This window comes from Artibeus jamaicensis, unplaced genomic scaffold (assembly GCF_021234435.1).
Source record: "Artibeus jamaicensis isolate MK-2021 breed Jamaican fruit bat unplaced genomic scaffold, CSHL_Jam_final contig_851, whole genome shotgun sequence".
NCBI lineage: Eukaryota > Metazoa > Chordata > Mammalia > Chiroptera > Phyllostomidae > Artibeus > Artibeus jamaicensis.
Window position 1 is genome coordinate 15,667,883 of NW_026521986.1, and position 19,113 is coordinate 15,686,995.

At 54.6% G+C, this 19,113-nt stretch overlaps 1 protein-coding gene across 1 annotated transcript in view; it reads right to left on the reverse strand.

The window, feature by feature from the left end:
• The window catches only part of POMT2 (protein O-mannosyltransferase 2), a 42,111-nt gene that overhangs the window by 3,030 nt on the left and 19,968 nt on the right, over positions 1-19,113 (reverse strand). The window contains exons 7-20 of the mRNA XM_037145261.2: positions 18,952-19,058; positions 18,220-18,302; positions 15,729-15,838; positions 13,014-13,080; positions 10,471-10,540; positions 8,126-8,204; positions 6,870-7,021; positions 6,376-6,467; positions 5,246-5,322; positions 2,199-2,270; positions 1,840-1,899; positions 1,642-1,747; positions 573-713; positions 319-433 (exon numbers count right to left, since the gene is read on the reverse strand). Coding sequence (XP_037001156.2) covers positions 319-433; positions 573-713; positions 1,642-1,747; positions 1,840-1,899; positions 2,199-2,270; positions 5,246-5,322; positions 6,376-6,467; positions 6,870-7,021; positions 8,126-8,204; positions 10,471-10,540; positions 13,014-13,080; positions 15,729-15,838; positions 18,220-18,302; positions 18,952-19,058 — 1,331 coding nt within the window. The remainder of the gene's footprint in view (positions 1-318; positions 434-572; positions 714-1,641; positions 1,748-1,839; positions 1,900-2,198; positions 2,271-5,245; positions 5,323-6,375; positions 6,468-6,869; positions 7,022-8,125; positions 8,205-10,470; positions 10,541-13,013; positions 13,081-15,728; positions 15,839-18,219; positions 18,303-18,951; positions 19,059-19,113) is intronic.

Sequence of the window (19,113 nt, forward strand, 5' to 3'; positions counted from 1 at the left end):
CTGACCCCACTGTGCGCTGTCCTAGGAGGGAGCCACTGTGACTGCAGCGGGGCACCCTCAGCTTGAGGTACTGAAGGAAAGAGTGCAGAGTTAGCCCCACGACTCCCATCTATCTGGCTGTGTCAGGGTCGCCCGGGGAGCTTTGAAAACTGTGGCTGATGGGGGCCCAAATGGGGCTCCCATGAGTCAGACCTCTGGAGGCGGAGGCCAGGCACCAGCACGCCTTGAGAGCACCCCAGGGTGTGCTGCAACGCACCCGGGGCTGAGGCAACAGGGCGGCAGCGGGCAGCAGCAATGCAAGGTGCAGGGGACGCTCACCTGTAGGCCGTTCCCAGGAGCAGGCTCAGGACTCCCACCACATGGATGCTGCCGGCCAGAGGAGAGGAGGCCAGGCTCCAGGCACAGAGCCGCAGGAGAGTGTCCCACAGAAGGGCTGGCGGACGGGAGAGAAACCCAGCCCCACCCGTCAGAGAGCTGCCCTCCCCGCACTGCTGCTCCAGGGGGCCTCGGCCCTCCCACCCACCCACCACCTCACCGCCCAGCCCCGGGGGAGGGGGGGGGGCGGTGCTGACCTGTCAGCATGCTGGAGAAGAGCATGGCGGGGAAGTAGTGGTGGAAGTAGAGGACCCGGCCCATCAGGAAGAACGGGAAGTAGTGGAGCACCCAGCCAAGAAGCAGCTGACCGCCTCCTCGCAGCAGCACCTGGGACAGCCCTGGTCAGAGGGGCGGAGCCCCGGTCAGCAAGCAGGGAGGGGCAGAGACCTGGGCTCGCTCTGCTCCTTCCTTGTGGGACACGAAGAGGCCACACCACCTAATGGGGCCTTCTTCCCCTCACCTGGACCAAGCCGAGCAACCCTCCAGCAGCTGGCAAAAGACAGGAGCAGCTGGCTCTCAAGAGCCCTGCTCACTACCCACCCACCCAGAGAGGCCTCAGCACCCACAGCAGGAGGCGGTGCGGCCTCCGACACGACCACAATCCCGCACGCCCTAAAGGCAGCTTCCCCGACCCTCCATCTCCCACATCTCTGCGGCCACACAGATCTCGGCAGGGCCCAGGCGAGGGCAGACAGGAGGATGGAGGAGGGACAGGAGGGAGTCTGGGATTCGGCTGCTCAGACAGGGAGCTGCAGAGGCCAAGACAGCCTGTGCGAGTGTCTCAGGTGCTGTGGTCCGTGGCCTGGCAGCTGAAGTTGCCAGGAACAGCAATAGGATGGGGACCCACAGACGGCCGTGCGGGCTCCTCTCCCCGCCACCAGAGGACAGGGCCGGGGAACAAGGAACGGGCAGAGGAGAAAAGATGGGCAGCTCTGTGCAGAGCAGAGGTTAACAGCGAACACTCCGAATGCAGGATGCCTGGGTGTGACCCTCGGTTCTAGCACTTACAAGCATGTGTCCTGGGACGAGTTTCTTAACCTCTTGTACCTTGGCTTCCTAATCCGAGGAGTGGGGGCAATAACCCCTACCCTCCAGGGGTGCTGGGAGGATGCAGTGTTTGACACAGCACCAGGCACTTGGTGACTGAGCTTTGAGAAGCAAAGGAGAAGGGAAAGTGCGGCCCCTCCACCGGCAGGCCTTCCCTTGCCTGCAGGCACCCTGCCTGCCAGGGGTCAGGTCAGGGAGGGAAAGGCGCAGGGACCTGACCTTCAACCTCCGCAGGCAGGTGCGCCCCTCTCTGCACAGCGACAGCGACGATGCTCCCTGAGAGGAGGTAGAGAGCAAGGCTCACCAGGTTCAGCCACCACACCACCTGCGTGGAGGTGAGGACAGGGTGGTGAGAGGACAGCCTTAGCTCTCCACAGGCCTGCGTGCGGGTCGGAACCAGGGCGTGCGGGCACTCACCGGGTTGCCCAGCAGATACACGCGGAAGTCCGTGTCATTGACCCCTGAGAAGCGCAGGCCCTGGGGAGCAGAGGACGGGCTGCTGATCTGGGGCCCAGCTCTTCCCAGCTGCCCTCGTTCCAGGCAGAGGGAGGCCGGTCACCTTTCACAGACAGGGAGCCTGGACAGGAGGCTCCGAGTGCACCAAGCCTGCGTGAGCTCTCCGGGAAGGCTGGGTCAGAACCAGGGCAGGACACAGAGCCCCGTCTCCGGCCACCCTGTCACCCCACCTCCTCGCCCTGTCACCCCACCTCCACCAAGTCTCAGTGGGATTTTTCTTGGCTCCAGTTCCTGGGAGGAGCTGTAGCCTGGGGCCCTACCTGGTAGTTGACAGGCCAGTGCCAGGGTTTGGACGTGAATTCATTGTCCTTGGGTTTGAGGCCACTGTTTCCCTGCAGGAAGGTGGCAAAGAACAGCTGCTCAAGACCGATGGAGGGGCTGACAGAGAAGGGCGGCACAGGTTCTCTGATAAATGGCCAGGCGTCAGGAGAAACCTCTGCTCCTTCTCTCTTGCGGGAAGGACCAGATGCCGCTCTCTGTCACTGTCCACCTGCCTACACAACGGCCTTACTCCTCCCGACAAGCAGCCGTCCACTCCCCACCTGAGAGTCCAGTCAGACCCCGTCCGCCTGAGAGAAAGAGGAATGGGGGATTTGTTTTCTGCCAGCACAGAACATATGCCCCCTTTTTCAGGCCAAGGACAGGTGCGAGAGGGTGAGGAGGAGGCATAGAAAACCAGGGCTGACTTATCTGTCCCCTCGGAAGGCCCATTACGAACACAAACCCAGGGCCACGGAGGAGTGGCCGAACTTTAGCACCATGACACTGTGATACCGTAGCCCTGCTGAAGTCTGTCTGTGCTCCATGAACACCTGAGCTTCACACATGAAGAAGGTGAGGGCCTCTGCCCCACGGAGACACAGTCCACCTGCAGGAAGGGCTGTCACTCCGGTTGAGAGTGCGCGCTTGGCCTGAGGGACCCACACTTAGTGCCTTCAGTCCAGCCGCCAAGAACAGCTAACGGCCTGTGTCCACACGGCAAACCCAGACGGAAGAGGGTCAGGATCCTGACCCCCAGGACTGGCACCCACCTCGTCGTCAGGATACACCGAGAGGCGTTTCCCCGAGGAGGAGTGAGGCGCTGCGAGTCGGGTCGGGGTTTCTCGGCCTCAGCCGCACTGCCGTGTGGGGCTGCAGAAGCCTTTGGTGCAGGGCTGCCCTGCGCCGGGTAGGAGGGTTAGCATCCCTGGCCTCAGCCCACTGGATGCCAGAAGCAGCCCTGCCCCTCGGCTATGCCAACCAAAAACGTCTCGAGGCATTGCCAAATATCCCCTGGGAGGCAAAATCACCCTCTGTGGAGAACCACCAGTCTGGCCCAGGACAGGTCCAGGCCCTGGCTGGTGTGGCTCAGTGGGCTGGGTGCCAGCCTGCAAACTGAAATGTCCCCAGTTCGATTCCCGGTCAGGGCACACGCCTGGGCTGCAGGCCAGGTCTCTGGAGGGGGGCATGTCAGAGGCAACCAGTCGATGTCTTTCACCTCAGTCATCCCTCTCCTTCTCTCTCCCTTCTCCTGTCTGTAAAAAGTAAATAAAATCTTTTTTTAAAAGAAGAAAGATCCAGAGGGTCTGGTTCAGCGAACCACCACTCAGGGCCTCACTAATCCGACCACCGGAGAGGCTGGGAGTCCCTTGCAGGCCCCCACACAGTAGCCGTGCTGCTCTCCCAGGGACAAAGTGCCACTGGGTGGGGGTCAGACCCAAAGGGGCCCCGAACCACTGTGGCCGTCGGAAAGGCCCCAGAGTGAAGAATGAGTCGCTCTGGACCCCTGAGCACCAGCTGAGGGGAATCGACTCCTTCAAATCAGTACCGTTCAGTCCGAAACTCGGGGACCCCAGCCAGAGCTATAGTGAGCCACGGGCACCCGACTCACTACATTGCACGCTGAGAAAGCCAGCTCCCTTGCTAAACCAAGACACGGAAGGAAGGAAAAATCTGTGACGGTTACAGGCACGTGCATTTGCACACCGTTCTCTACACCAGCGCCTGCAGTGGGCCTGTCCCGCTGACCGGCCAGGCCTTCTCCGCCCACACCTCCGGCCCTCCACTCGGCTGGCGGGAAACCGCTCCGCCCTGCAGCTCCCGCCGTCTGGACCATTTTGATCTCTCTGCCCACCCCAGCTCCACATCAGTTGAGTAAGGAAGGTCCCCTGTGTCCCTTTTCTTCTGGGACTCTGCCTCTTCGATAATGAAATCAATGTCCCCTTCCTTGTTGGACTCTACAATGGAAGAACGAATGAGACTGTTTAGGCTTAGTATTAAAATTCTACCCAGACCTGGAGTGATACTTTGACTGACAGGCACACATTCAAAGGAGCTGCGTCATCAGGCCACAGTGACAGCTACAAGCAGGAAGTCAGAGAAGACGTGACCCAGAGATGGCTTGCTGTCAACTCATCACCTCCCAGTGTGCAGAAATGACAAAAGTTGAATTTTTAAATCTAATCTGGTGATTGAAGTCGACTGTATTCACTGTCATTGCTTACACAAGCACTTCCAGAAAAGTCTACTCCACAACGGCCTACCAGAGGGAAAAGAACAGCTGCCACGGGGGGTGGGATTCAGTGACTCCAAACGCGTCCCCCCCGAATGCCGGCTTGGCTTTCCCTCACCTGGTAAAGGGGCTTCCCCCAGCAGCCCCTGCAGCAGGGTGGGTCCCACGTACTGGGGAAAGCGAAGCTAGTGGGTAAAACTCCTCAATGTATCGATTTCCCCCCTTAAATGTTCTCAGACCTTTGACTCCGAAGCTGCGGTCAGCTACTAAAGATACCGAGCACAAACAATGGGTCTCAGAAAACCCTAAGACAATCAGCCACGCCCCTAAATGGCCTACCTCTGCCTGGGAACATGAGGGGCTCATGGTTAGGGTTTTACACTGCATGTAAATGACACACTCAAATTAGCTATTCATCCTAATTGCTCAAAATTTCATAGGATGGAAGGAACTACCAGTGTCTTGGAATCTTCACCCAAGGACGCTCTGATTCACACGCTCGGCCCCTTGCACAGATCTGAGCACCCCCGAGGGCGGAGGACCGTGTCAGTCACTCTCGCTGCCCCTGCCAGCCTGCCAGCCTGGGCCCACCTCCGACACTCAGCCCGGGGACTCTAGGCAAGGCCTTCAAGGGCTTAGAGTAGTGCCCGGCACCTGGGGGCTACACAAGTTTTCACCGGTATCGTCACTGTTGTCATCACCATCATCACCGTCTTCAGCACCATCAGCGTCCTGTGACAGCTGGCAATGCCTCTGAAGGCCGACTACACCAGCACTCGCAGGGGAGCCACCAGGCAGGGGCTGGGGGCACCGTACCCGAAGCATCACCATGTGGGACTCCAGCAAGACCTCGGGGAAGCTGGGCTGCAGCACGTCCAGGCTGATGTTTGGCACTAGAAGGACAGAGAAGACAAGCTGTGTCGCACGGTCCCTCTCGCGGCTGCGCGTGGCGCCCACACGGCTGCTGAGCCTGAGCGCCGCAGCTTTCCCGACAGGCTGACTGCGCGTAGGAGGAGGTGCCAAGGACAGGGAGGAAAGCCTGGCCCCATGCTCGACTGTTCATTCGGCTTGTACCGAGCACCATCAGGCATCCTGGGAAATACAAAGGCAAGCGGCGACAGGCCCGTCCCGGGAGCTCTGTGGCTCTCGGCACAGCGGCCCCTCACTTCAGTGCTGCGGCCAATGCTGTCCCCCCACCCCCACCCCCGCCACTCGGCCAGAAGCTGTGAGGACAGGGGCCAGTCCACCTCATTCCCTGGTGTTCCCGTGGGCTCCACATGGTCCGATCGTACTCAGCAAAGGGTGGTTGAGTTAATTAATTAGCCGGTTGGTTAAATTAGGTGGTAAAAGGAATGAAACAGGAAGCCTGGAGAGAAGAAATCGAGCAGAAGCAAGGAGTGGGCAATCTAACAGCCCAGAGGATGAATCCAACAGTCATGGGGCGGGAGAGGGCACCGCAGTGGAAAGGTCGACCTGCAGCCCGGGAGCAGAGCTATGGGCTCGGACCCAGGGCTGAGGCTGGCACTTTCTGCAAACATGTTGGCTGGATGTGGGGAGGGCAGGCGCTCTCCTCAGGGGATGGAGGGGAAGCCCCAGCCTGCACCAAGTCCCGGGGATGGGGGAGTGCCCACGGTGCAGGATTCAGAAGGGCTCAGGAGGAGACGAGACACAGGGACCGGCAACACGGGCGCCATGGAGAAGAGAACAATCCAGCAAAAGGCAAGGAAAGTGAGAAGAGGCGGCGAGCTCTGGCCTCCAGTCCCTGGTCATTTCAAGGAGCCGAAGTTTAAGTGACCGGGAAGGAAAAGGAGCTCCCTCTCTAGACAGCTCGTATGAAGAGGTGAGATTTAAAAAGAAAGTGGAAACAATGAGGTAAAGTGGCAGCAGCATCTATAACGGCTTCTCATTCTAAGGTCAGAGCTGGCCCGGGAAGTGCCCTCACTCACGTTTGGGATTGATGTGGTCCTCCACGTTCCAGACAGAGCTGAGGGTTTCCTTCAGGTACGGGTTGCAAGTGACTTCCACCTGCTCCCAGCCCCTGTGAAGACAGGCAGTCACAGAAGACCCGCCACTCACCAGCACGAAGGGCCACCACCTGCCCTTTCTCCACGGCACCCCTCTCTCTTCAAAGCAGTGGCCATGCCTTTTGCACCCCTGCACTAGGTGTGTTCTGGCCTACAAAATCCCCATTTTAGACAGATCTCGAGATCCAGGCAGCTGTCACAAGCCACACGTACAAATGTTCAAATGTCCACACACATAAAACACCGAAGGAAATCCGGACTCTGCTCTGTGACACACCTGATGCCTTTTCTCCCTCCACCTCCCACTAGTAATAAGCAAACATGAGACGATGGGTGAGCAGAAGCTTCTGGGCCACTTGCCGTGCGAAAGGAAAAGCACGCGCCTCGGTTGGCCCACCAACGCCCCAGAGACTCACCACTTGGGCAGAGCCTTTCCCGAGGAGCCCAGGACACAGCCTGTGACCAGGTGAACGAAGCGAATGCGGCTTCTCAGCACTTTGACCCGGTTCCCATGTTTTCTGTTTATCACCTCGATCCGCCAGAAGTCATTCGAGTCCCCTGTCCCATTCTGCCAGATAAATCAAGAAAAAAAGTACCAAGAAAGTAAGATGACTTTAGAGAGGACATTTCAGATGCCACCATGTCACAACGGTGGAAGACCGAATTGCCCACAATGACCAAGGCAGGAAAGGAGATGCGAGGGCCACAGAAATACCCCAAGTGACGGACGCTGCTCCACTCACTGCCACTGCCAAGGATGTGGCCCAACCCCTGGACTGGAAGTCCAACCCTTCACTGCACAGGACAAGCGTCTAAGTTCTAAATAGATGTTTCTGCCCTTAAACCAAACTCAAGGCATCCCCCTGAGCCAACACGAGTGCATTTGGGCCGTTTGCCTCCATTACCCTGGCCGTCTGGGCGCTCACTCATCTAAGCCAGAAGGGTCTGGCCTGGGCGTTGCACTTTGGAAATTAAGGCAATTGTGTCTCATTCTCCCCAGCAGAGGCCCACAAGGTGAAGTTCAGAGTCTTGGCTGTAGCATCCACTGGGATGAGCAAATAGAGAGGATTCAAGTCCACTTTATAAAACCCAGAACTTACACTGATGCACCAAAGCCCCGGAGGGAACGTAACTCAGAGTCGTAAGTCTAGTTACGCACTGGCTGTTTCTGTTTTCAAATTACTCCCTGAGCCCTAAGTACTCACTGAGCTTCCTCTGTGAACTGCAGCCCCTCAAGGTGGTAAAAATCCAAAAGCAATGTGGTTAATATCCCTCTGCAGAGCAGGGAAGTAATCCTTCAAAATAAGGCAAACAGGACTTTGGGACCCGGCAAAGGGTAAACTTCCATAGTCGCCTGGGGTCCCACTGTGGGTCTGTGGCTTCAATGTACAATGTGATTTAAAAGGGGCCCAAACAGTACTCACATCTGACATTTATTAAGTGTAAGCACATAAAATCGGCATGGTTACTATGGGAGGAGAAACAAACAGACTTCACGGGCCCCTTTCCCCACAGCAAGCCTAGCCAAAGGCCCCCAGACCGGCAGAGAGCCCCCGAGCAGCCCGCCATCCTTAGGGACATGCTGGGGTCCTGGGAGGCTGCGTCCGCCGTGTGGCCCGGAGCCAGGCCCACCGTTTTTCACATCCTGCTCACGCTGCTGTCGCTCACTTACTATGCCATAGCCAGTGACTTGATAGTGCTTCCGGGTCAGGGGGGCCTCATGATAGTGACTGTGCAGGTTCCGAGAAGTCCTGGAAGTTGAAAGAGAGAAGTGCTGTCACCTTGAAGAAAGGGATGTGCAACGTTTCTTCTTCAACCAAGGTGATTCAAGACTCACCTGTTAGTATGACCCAAAAAAAGGAATCTGAATATTAAATTCAACATGACAGGAACTTCTTGCCTACTTGCCGTACTCACAAGAAACATCCAGAGAACTGGAGAACTGCCCAGACCGGGAGGGACAAATGGAAGGTGTACCGGACTGCATGACGACAGAGGGGCTAACCTCAGGGGGGAGCGTGGGGGTGGCGGAACGGCAGCAGCTCGGTGGCTTTGAAGCCCTTAGCTTGCAGGTGTGGGGAGAGGAAAATGAAAATCTGTCACCCGCACGTGCCCGACACAGCAGACCTCCGCCCTCCCGCCTGCTCTTTCTGCTCCCATCGCCAGCTTTACAAAGGGGGGCTCTGGGGAAAAGTGGGGGTTTGATTTAGCTTTTATTCACTTTGTGCTTACTTTAATTCATAATAAGAAACAAATGTTCATTATAAAAGTTTTAGAAATTGTCAAAAATTTAATGCTTTAATTTATTAATAAAATGAAAAAAATTAATAATATAATTAAAAGTTTAAGTATCCATAATCATAATGACCAGGAAAAAACACTCTCATAGCTTTTCTATCATATAATCCCTGATTTTTAAAAGTATCTGATAATTCTAGTACGCACACAAAAAATGTTTTTTTAATCCTCACTTGAGGATACGTTCATTGATTTTTTGAGGGAGAGGAAGGGAGGGAGAGAGAGAAACATTGATCATGTGCCTCCCACATGGCCCTGACTGGGGATCAAACCCACAGCCTAGGTATGTGCCCTGACCGGGGATGGAACCCACAACCTTTTTGGTGCACGGGAGGATGATGCTCTAACCAACTGAGCCACCCAGCCAGGGACAGTACATGAAACTTTTGAGAGCTGCTTCTGCTAACTACTCTTCTTATTGATTCTCGCATGTGGTGTCCTATTTCCTTGTGTGTTTAATTATTTTTTACTGTGTACTACTATTCACTGTCACTGAAAAGCTTTTTACGGGAAGCGATGACAATGTCTTTCCCAAAAGAAGACTTACCTTTGCTTTTAGACAGACAGCCAGGAGACACTACCGAGACACCATCCTGTTTGTTTAAACTCCTGGCTTAAAGGTTTTGAGACCATCTGGGTGAAATGAATTTGGGCTGCAAATCCTCATGAAGATCAACCAACTGGTAGTTACATCGTCCTGGGAACCAGGGGCAGTGCCTCCCAGCCCCGCTGCCCCCAAGCCCTGCCCAGCACTCCGCTCAGCACCAAAGTAAGTTTTTCTTTTTTTTTTAAAATGCACTTCCTCTTTTTTCAATATTTATTTATTTATTTATTTATTTATTTATTTATTTTATAGTGAGGGGAAGAAAAGGAGAAAGAGTGGGAGAGAAACATTACTGTGTGGTTGCCTCTCATGTGTCCCCCACTGAGGACCTGGCCTGCAACCCAGGCATGTGCCCTGACTAGGAATTGAACTGGTGACCCTTTGCTTCACAGGCCTGTGCTCAATCCACTGAGCTACACCAGCCAGGGCCAAAGTAACTTTTTCATTCATGGACAGGGCAGATTTACCCTTAATCTAACCTTTCTGGGGCTCCCAATTTGGGGGATCAGTTAATGAATTTACCACTTTCGGGGAACCCAGGACTTAGACTTTAAACTTCATCTCTCAAGAGGCAGTCAAAATCAAGAGTGGAAACTCCAGACTGGGGGGTCACACACGGTGCCCCCTTACTGCCCTGGGTCCCTCTTTCACTTAGATTCTGGCCTGGTGACTCCTTACTATCCTGTCAGCTCTTTGGTGCTCTTTAGAAGATGCTTTTACATTATTCTAGTTTTGTATTTATATTCCACTTTTTATATTAGTCATTGTCAATGAAAACATTAGTTAAATAAACTAGCTTGCCATATTCTTGGAAAAAAAACTCATATCTTTCTAAAGGTGGCCACTGAAGAAGCAGTTTTAGGCAACTGAAATTTTCTTTTTATCCTCTAAGAAAGATACCTTCAAACGTCAAAGCTTCCCAAAGCCAAAACAGGCAAGCAAAGACTGGTCAGCTTATCTTGTCAATCTTTGCAAAAACGGCACTGCGATCCCAGCACGCAGCGTGGTTCCACGGATACAGCCTCAGCCACATCTGACTTTTGTTTATTTCCAGCCTAAAAACACTCCCTACCTTCGGGGCCCATCCCATTTACCCCAAATAGCAAATTGCTTACTCTTTATGCTCTAGTCGAATGACATCTCCATGTCGTACGAACTCCACTGGGAACGAAGGGTCTAGGTGATCTGCCAAGAAGAAACAAGCTCTGATACCAAAACCACCTGCTCGTTAGGCCGCTGTGAACTGAGTCACAGTCGGTGGCAAGTGCCAGAGGTACCATCAGAGCCGTGAGACCAGAGAGAAAGGTCCCCGACTCTTTCAGAGGACTAGAGAGGGGTGTCCCCAGATAATGCTTGAAAAGACTCTTAACGGAGAGGGAGAGTTTTGCCGGATGCACAAGTCGGGGACCATCTCTTTGATGGTTCATACAGTGAAGGTGGGTGGGCGTAGGCACGAAGAAGAGGGGGAGCACGTGATCCCATGAACGACCGGGGCCAGACTGCGCCTGCCAGGCTGGAAGCTGCAGCCTCGGCTGACGGGCACCGACGCCCCCGCTGGGAGGGTTTTTGGCTGGGCAGCCAAGCAGTACTAAGATTTTCCTTTTAGTAGTAAAAGCCAGTCTTCCAAAAATTAATTTCACGCAAATCACCATCTTCCCTGCTCTCCTCAAAATCGAATGTTAAACTCTGCAAACTGTGCCAATGATTATCTTGTTCCTGGCACTGCGCTTGCAAAGAGTGAGGCAAAGAAAATGAGGAAATGATGAAAAAGAGGGAGGCCAGCGAAACTTGAACAACGCAGGTTTAAACTGCACAGGTCCACTTACGGGCTTTTCAGTAAATGCAGCAACTGTATTGTCTCCTCTTTAGGACTCTACTTCATAACATTTTCTCTTCTCTGGCTTACTTTACTCTAAGAATATAGCACACGATACATATAACATAGAACATATGTGCTAACCGACTGCCAATGCTGTCTGTCAGCAAGGCTTCTAGTCAACAGTAGGCTATTGGTAGTTAAGTTTTGGGGAGTCAGAAGCTACACGTGGATTTCCGACTCTGCAGGAGGCCAGCGCCCCAACCCTTGCGTTGTTCAGGAGTCAACTGTATTCTGTAGCATCCAGAAGTCAAAGCTGATCAGGATCTAGAAAGGCTATGATGATGGAAAAGGAATTGACAGTAACCACAGCGACATAGAAGAATCCTTGCAAATTTCTGTCCCCAACAGTGAGACACTTACACTCACCGTCAGGAAGACAAATTCACCAGCACAGATCACTGGCTCTCAAGAGAGTGAGAAGACTCAACCAGAGAGATGCCCACTCCTTTTAAGGTCTCTTTAAAGGATGAATCAGTAAGGTGACTGGTCAAAAAAGTCAATGGGGAGGAAAGTTTTACTTCATACAAAATTTGAGGGGGGGATATTTATAGCCATCACCTCAGTCCACACAGCCCCCACTTCCCAAGTGCCGGTAGCCGTCTGCCTTCACACAAACCCTTAGTTGCTTGGGTGAAATGCGACTACTTTAACCGAGAAGCCACAGTGGAATAGCAGACCAGGGATCTTCAAAGATTTGGCGTGTACCCACGTTTTAAAGTAAAGCTGGCCTTCCCTCGTAACTCCTCCTCCTCCCAAGACCATTTAAGTTTGGCCTGTGGAATCAAAACTCAGCCAATGCCAGTATTAAAAAGGCATAGACAGAGACCCTGCCCAGGAGTGTCCTACTTTATATTACTGAGGAGTGGTATGCAAGGACAGTGACTGTGTAGGGCCACATTCCTAATCCAAAAACCACGGCAAGAAGAGGAGGTGCGGAAATGAACGAAGAAGGTGAATTGAGATGAACGTCTAGACGCTCATTCCCCACGAGTGCTCAGGAGGAGCTGACTCCAGACAGGCTGAGCCTGGTGGGGGGTTGCTGAGGGGTCACGGGGAACACTGCAGGCACAGAAGCACCTGCAGGGGCTCAGAGGTGAGTGGGCGATGCCCTCTGCTCTCTCACTGCTGCGGCAGAAGCACAACCTGCAGGAGCTCGCTGTCTGACCGGAAGGAGGAACATCCAGACAAGGTCCACGTCACAAAGTGCTGAGAGCCTGACAACATGCCTCAGAGCAGCCTGGCCCGGGCCGGGCAGAGGCAGATTAGCAGCAGGCTCTGAGTGAGGAGCCGGCACTGGCCTGGCGGGCTGTCAGACCTCTGGCTGGCCCAGTCCAGGGATGACCAGCAGGCAGCTGCACTCTGTCAAATCAACACACCCTGAGCTGCACCACACACCAGGGTCTGCAATGCCTGGCGTGTCCTAAATTAGAAATGAGAGCGGCCACCCTGTGCCCCAGCTGGGGCCATTCACCAGCCCCTGGTGGCATGCCCGGGTGGTCCTCTGGATGCAGTCTGAGCCTTGGCCCCGCACTCTGGCTTCGAAGTGACAGATCTCATCTTGTCTTGCTCAGGGCTAATCCCCTCGGCTGATAAGAGCACTCCAGCCACAGTAGGAGCTCGATAAATAACAGTTAAAGGGTAACTGAGACAGGGAAGAAAGACGTTGTCAAGAATGCTCAGGAAAACCCACCTCTATACCCTTCTTTTGGAGGCCTGAGAAATGTCAGGGAGGGCTCAGAGTAGGTAGTAACAAGATGCACCAGTTCCCTGCCACATTACCTGAGTTTGTATCATGTTTCTTGACAATCCACAGGTTGTTGTAGTCCTTGTGCAAATAGGTGGTGACCTGGGGGAGGTGGAGGGGGTGGGAAGGAGAACACTGTCACTGTCAGCACGACCAGCCCAGGACAAGCACACCAGCCCAACAGCAAACCTGCACGGCTTCAGCCTCCCGGAAACCCCAGCCACTAACCCGAGGGGCCGAGTTTCCCAGCAGGACTCAGAAGCAGCACTGGCGAGTGGGGTTCTCTCCTTCCTTCTGCATTTAGGGGACTTTTCCCACTAGAGTCTCTTGATTTGTCTCTCTCCGGTCCCCTGCACCTTGTCTTTCAAGTGCCAGCCTCTCAGAAGGCAGAACCACAATCCCTTTCAAAACAGTCTCGGTGCACAAAGAGGATTTAGTGCACACCTCAAACTCTCTAAATGAAAAACTTCTTGTATTACAGTTTCTAGAAAGTGGCCAAAGGACACCACAAAGCTCCATAAATATCTCAGCCTAGAAGCCTGCAGTTTTAGCCCACGGGCATTTTGTGTACACTGACTTTACACACATGCATATGTGTGTACACCCACATGCCATGCTGTGATTGGTCTAACCCAAAAGTCTGGAAAGAGTCTAAATGTCTAATGGTGGAGGAGCAGTGAACAGGATGCTATGTGCACAGGACAGAATGTCACACAGCCACAGCAAAGGCTGTGAGAACAGCAGTTTTCACCGGCACAGGAAAAGGCCTCTAAGATGCGATGCTGCGAACGGCGGCCACTTGCCCCCTGGCACTGCTCTGGGCGCTGGGCAAGACGACCTCCACTGCGGGTGCTGTGCTGCCGCACGGTGTTCCCCGCCTCACCTCCAGGGAATCTGAGGTCAAGCAATTTTTTCAAGGTCACACAGCTTATCAGCTGGCCGAGTGAGGATTCAAACCAAGGCAGCTAACTCCACGGCTCCCCAGAGAGACAACACATAGACAATCGGGCCGATGGTGTAAACAAGAGCGCAAACTCCCAGAAACACCAGAAATACAGGCATTCACATACAACATAAATTTTTACAACCCCACTGCACAAAACATGACTGATCTACTTGCAAAGAGATCTGGAATTAGCATTTAGGAAAATAACTATGCTTGGACTGTGGCTGATGTCAGGGCTCTGCTTTCTCAGAAAAAAATTAGGGACAATGGTATTAAGAAGAGCCAAGAAGCCACAGGTTCTGGTAACCCACACTCCTGAACAGGAGCTGTGTACAGCCCACCCTGCCTGGATTTGCTCGAGGTGGTCAAGGTTTTGTGGTGCTCACGTGTGCACTCTGTGTGTGTATGTATGGTGCTCACATGTGCACTCTGTGTGTAAACATGGTGCTCACATGTGCACTCTGCGTGTAAATATGGTGCTCACGTGTGCACTCTGTGTGTGGCGCTCACATGTGCACTCTGTGTGTGTTTTACTCATCAGCCTCTCCTAGTGCTACTCTGAGCACCTGTAACACCACCTTCCACGTTGCTGTTCCCCGTGGTTCCTTCGCCGGCCCTTCTCGCTCTTCGCACCCTTGCTGTGCAATGTCACCTATTCCGCTGCGTCCCTAATGCCCATTTGCTACACGCTCAGATCTCCCTCCTGTGACAAGTCTGCATCCAAAACACACAAAGGAAACTCCCCCACCTCCCAAGTCACTCTACCTCCTTCGTTTCTGACCGGTGACCCGGAGTTACCACACGCACGCCTGGACCTCCAACCACAGACGTGGACACAGCTCAACTCTGGCACCCACTGGTCACTGGGCCCTGACATTCACCCAGGGAAGCATTTCCGGAATCCGTTCCCGCCTCAGTCCTCCAATCACCACCCCTTGTCATGATTATTGCCTCCTAACTGGCTCCTCACCTCCAGCCTGCACCCCCTTCAATCCATCACAGCCTTGCTGGAGTTACCTTTCTACATGAGAGATCTAATCACATCTTGTCATCCACTAATAACTTCTGGTGCCTCCCCTGTGTCCACAGAGCAAAGTCAGATCTACGGTAACACACCAGGCCTCCCGCAGTCTGACCCCACCAAGCTCTCCCCCGTCCTGCTTCTCCCTCCCAGGCACGGCCCACCACAGCCACACCCCCGCTCCTCACAAGGACATGGGCACAGCATGGCTCACGCATCCAGACAATGCTCGTGCACCTTCCAGTGCACACTCTGTGCAGCCTGTGATGGACAGAAGTACTACCTCTTCTCCCCAGTTGAAAGACGAGGATACAGAAAGGTTAAGGAGTTTGTTCAAAGTCCTATTTAGTGGAACCAGGACTGAAACCCAGAGAATCTAGTCTGGTTCCTAGGTCTGTGTTTATAACCGCCACCGTTCACTCACCATCTACTCCGTGCCGGGCACTTGAGGAGCTAACAACCAAGGAACAAAGAGAGAGGAGGAAGGCAGCCCTCACAACCCAATGTGCAAAGGGCTACTCCGCGGGCCTGTAAAGGGTGCCAGAGGCACCTGGCCCAGTGCCAGGTAGAAGTGGGTCATGGCGGTCAGAGGGGTGCACTTCAGCTGATACCTAGAGAAGCTAGGGTTAACCAGAGGGAAGAGGAGAGGGTGCAGGAGCAGGAAGGATGTTTCAAGCTGGGGAAACAGCAGGCAAAGGGCCAGAGATGAAAAAGGGAACAGCTGGTTCAGTCCCACAAACAGTGGGGTGTTGCTGCAATACAGGTGCACCAAGGCTCGCTGACCTGCTGCTGGCGGGCGCCAACGCCCTCAGGATACAGGTGCCTGTGGGAGTGGAGATAGCCGATGGCCATCTGCAGGTTCTTCACGGTGATCACAGAACCGTAGGCCAGGTCTAGGAGGAAGGAAGACAGGGCAGGGTGTGAGCAGACGCAGTGGGAGAAGCCTCCCCAGCCCCAGGGCTCACCCGCCCTCTCGCAGACCCCGCTGGGCCCGGGGCTGCCTGAGCAGGTGCACGGCCGCCTTGGGACAGAGTTCACTGCAGGGCGCTCTCCCCTCCCTCCCACTTCAGAAGAAGCTGGGTAGTGGCAATGTTATCAAAGCACTATGTCTAATAGCAAAAGATTAGAAACAACTTGTCCTTCAGGCAAGGCCTGGACATACATCCAATGGAATACAGGAAGAAGCATTTTACGTCTTTATCTGGAATGTTCTCCAAGATCAATGTTATAATAGACTGTTAGGACAGACTTTAGTGCTTTTGACTCTCGTACCATATGAAGCAACTGTTTTATGGTATTTGGGTACTTTTTTATTCTTAATTAAAAGAAAAAAAAAACCAGAGTAAACCCCAGCACATCCCCTCCCTGCAGGCCTGCGGTTACTGAGAAGCCCCATCTCCTTTTTACTGCCCCTCTTCTCTCGGCTCCACCCCCCCCACCGCCCTGCCTCGCCCCACCCGCTGGAACAGGGCTCACTCCACCAGCGAGGACCCACTCCCGCCTTCCTCTGTTCGCGCAGCTGGTCAAACACTGCGCCACATACACAGTGGGGCCCAAGGTGGACGCTTCATGCACTGACGGGCACAGACAGTTGGCAAAGGTGTAATGTGTGACATGGTGGGAGCCCAGAGCAGGATGGGGTGAATTCCTGCCCGAGGAATGAGAGCGCAGCTGATGGAATAGATCACAGCTGAGCGGGGCTTTTTAAATGACAAACAGGACTCTGCTGACGCCCACAGCTCCTCTTCCCAGTGCTCAGCACGTGCAGCCCGGGCCACGGCCGACCACTTTGCTTTCAGAAACGCTCTCTGTCCCTCCCCCTCACCCCCACGCTCCCTCAGGAACAGCTCCTCCGCAGCCTCCTTCCCTAGTTCCCTTTCCCCTGCAACCCCAATAACCTGGCCTCAGCCTTGTCCTCTTCCTCCTCCTTATGGGCTACAACCACGGCCACGGCATCACTCATGCTTTCACTTGGCTGATTCCTCCTTTGAAAGCTCCAGCCCCAAGCCCGCTGGCCCCATTGCATGGATTTCCCCAAGCATCTGGAAGGCAACCTCTCTAACGTAGAACTCAAAATCTACCTTTACAAACGAACTTTTTTGCCTGCTTTCCTATTTCTCACTCCGTTCTCCATCTTAGAGGGTTCACTGTGTTCTCAGCACTGTGCAAGGCTCCAGGGAGACTAAAAGACGCAGTCCTTGCCACCAGGAAACAACCACCTGGGCTCAGGACCTCAGTACATCTTCGTCCTCCCTTCCTATGTCCAGCCCCCCTCATGTCTGTCCTCTTGCCTTGCCTCTGTGGCTGCTACTGCCACACCCAGCTCAGTGCCCGCACGGCTTTCCAGAGGCGACCTGCCCCAACCCCCTCCTCTCCCCTGCCACCCTGTCCTCTGCCACCAGTGCCACCTCCCCACGGCACAGCCTACCTGGCCTCCTCCCTGAGAAACACCTCCACCGAGTCACCAGCACCGGTGTAATGAAGCCAAACACCTCACCCAGGCAAATCCTCATAATGTGGACCCACCTACCTTTTCAACCTTGTCTTCTAGTACTTTTCTGCATACAGTCTGTGCCTTGAGCTTTGCCCTGTCCTTGGCCTTGATCACGCTGTCCCTTCTGCCCGACTGCCCTCTCCTCCCTCTCCATCTGCGAAATCCACCCATTCTTCCGGGGCCTGACTCCGAGGCACCTCACTCTGTGCACCTCCGATCCCCTCCAACCCCAGCAGGTTCTCTCTCTCGCCCATCAATCCCCACTGCTCTGAGTTCCCTCTTTACACACTTGATGCAGAGAACCCCATGGAGCATCGTGTAGAGACACTCCACACCGGGCTCTGCACTCTGGAGGGCATCCATCTACCACCACCTATGCGGCCGACGCTCAGTTACTATCTGTGAATGAGGCGAGCATGGGAGTCACAGAAGAGCGTGGCAGAAACTGGCCAGTGGTCCTGAAAGTCCCGTTCCCTCATCAGACTCTCTCAGTCTGGCCTCCCAGCGCCGACCTTGACGCTTTCCTTGACCTTGACGCTTGACTTTGACCTTGACCTTGACGCTTGAAGCCACAAGAAGCTTCTCCTTAGGTTTGCTGCTCAGCACGGCCACCTCTGCACTTCTTGGGAACCGACTCACTGTCTTGCGTTCTGGACTAGAAATACCGATCTCTCTCCCACTCTGCCATCTACAGGCTAAAGTAGCAACTGCCATACTCCCCTTTTCTAATCCAACTCCCAGAAGGCCCTCTGCCCTTCGCAAAGGCCGGCAGACACTCACACTCGGGGATGGAAGCGTTGTGAAGGCTGTTTCCTGAAAGCCGGGACTGGAAGGCAGAGCTGAAGAAGCCGTCGCCAGGACCGCTGTGGGAGGGCAGGGGCAGAGAGAGAGCCGCGTCAGCTGGGGCAGCCCCATCATCGACACCTGCTCGGCTGGTTTAAAGTACAGCCAGTGTGGCAGTGGGGCGTCGAGACGGACGAGGCCAAGGGCACAGGGGAAACAGCTCTGAGTCCCGAGTTCCTAGCCAGGTGACCTTCGGCAGATACCTGACTTTGCTTAGCCTCAGGTCCCTATTTATAAATTGGGGACTTTAAAAAAAATCTGAAGAAGCACGCAGTGGTTCTGGTTAAAGAGACTGCGGACTCAAAACGCTGCGCGGAGTTCCGCACCCTCAGCAGCCGCTCCTCACACCGGAGCTGCTGCCGGCGTTGTTGCGTTGTTGCTGTCTTCGCCCCAACCGCGCACGCTTATGGTGGCCCGTCCTTGTCAAGCACCAGGGGCTTTGTTTAGGGATAAGGGGCTTTTGGCTGTGGGGAAATTCTTTACTAAGTGTGTTGGCCCCTCTGAGCATTTTGGACACCCAGAAGATAGGCCGCAGGAGAACATGAACAGGGAAACACCCTGTCCCCCCCACCATCATCCCAACCACAGACTCAGGAAATCACACGCCCGTCCGTGGGCTTGGTGGCACAAGGGAGCCCCGAGCGCAAGGCCGGACAGGCTCCGGGTTACCTCTTACTCAGCACCAGGAGGTGAGCGGCGAACACGGCCGTGTAGAGACCCAGCGGCAGCAGGACCAGGCACAGGGCGCGAGCTGCCAGGTGCTTCCCCACGGTCACCTGCAAACAGAGCCAGTGCGGGGGGCTGGGCACGTGGGCCTTTGTCCTTCCTCAC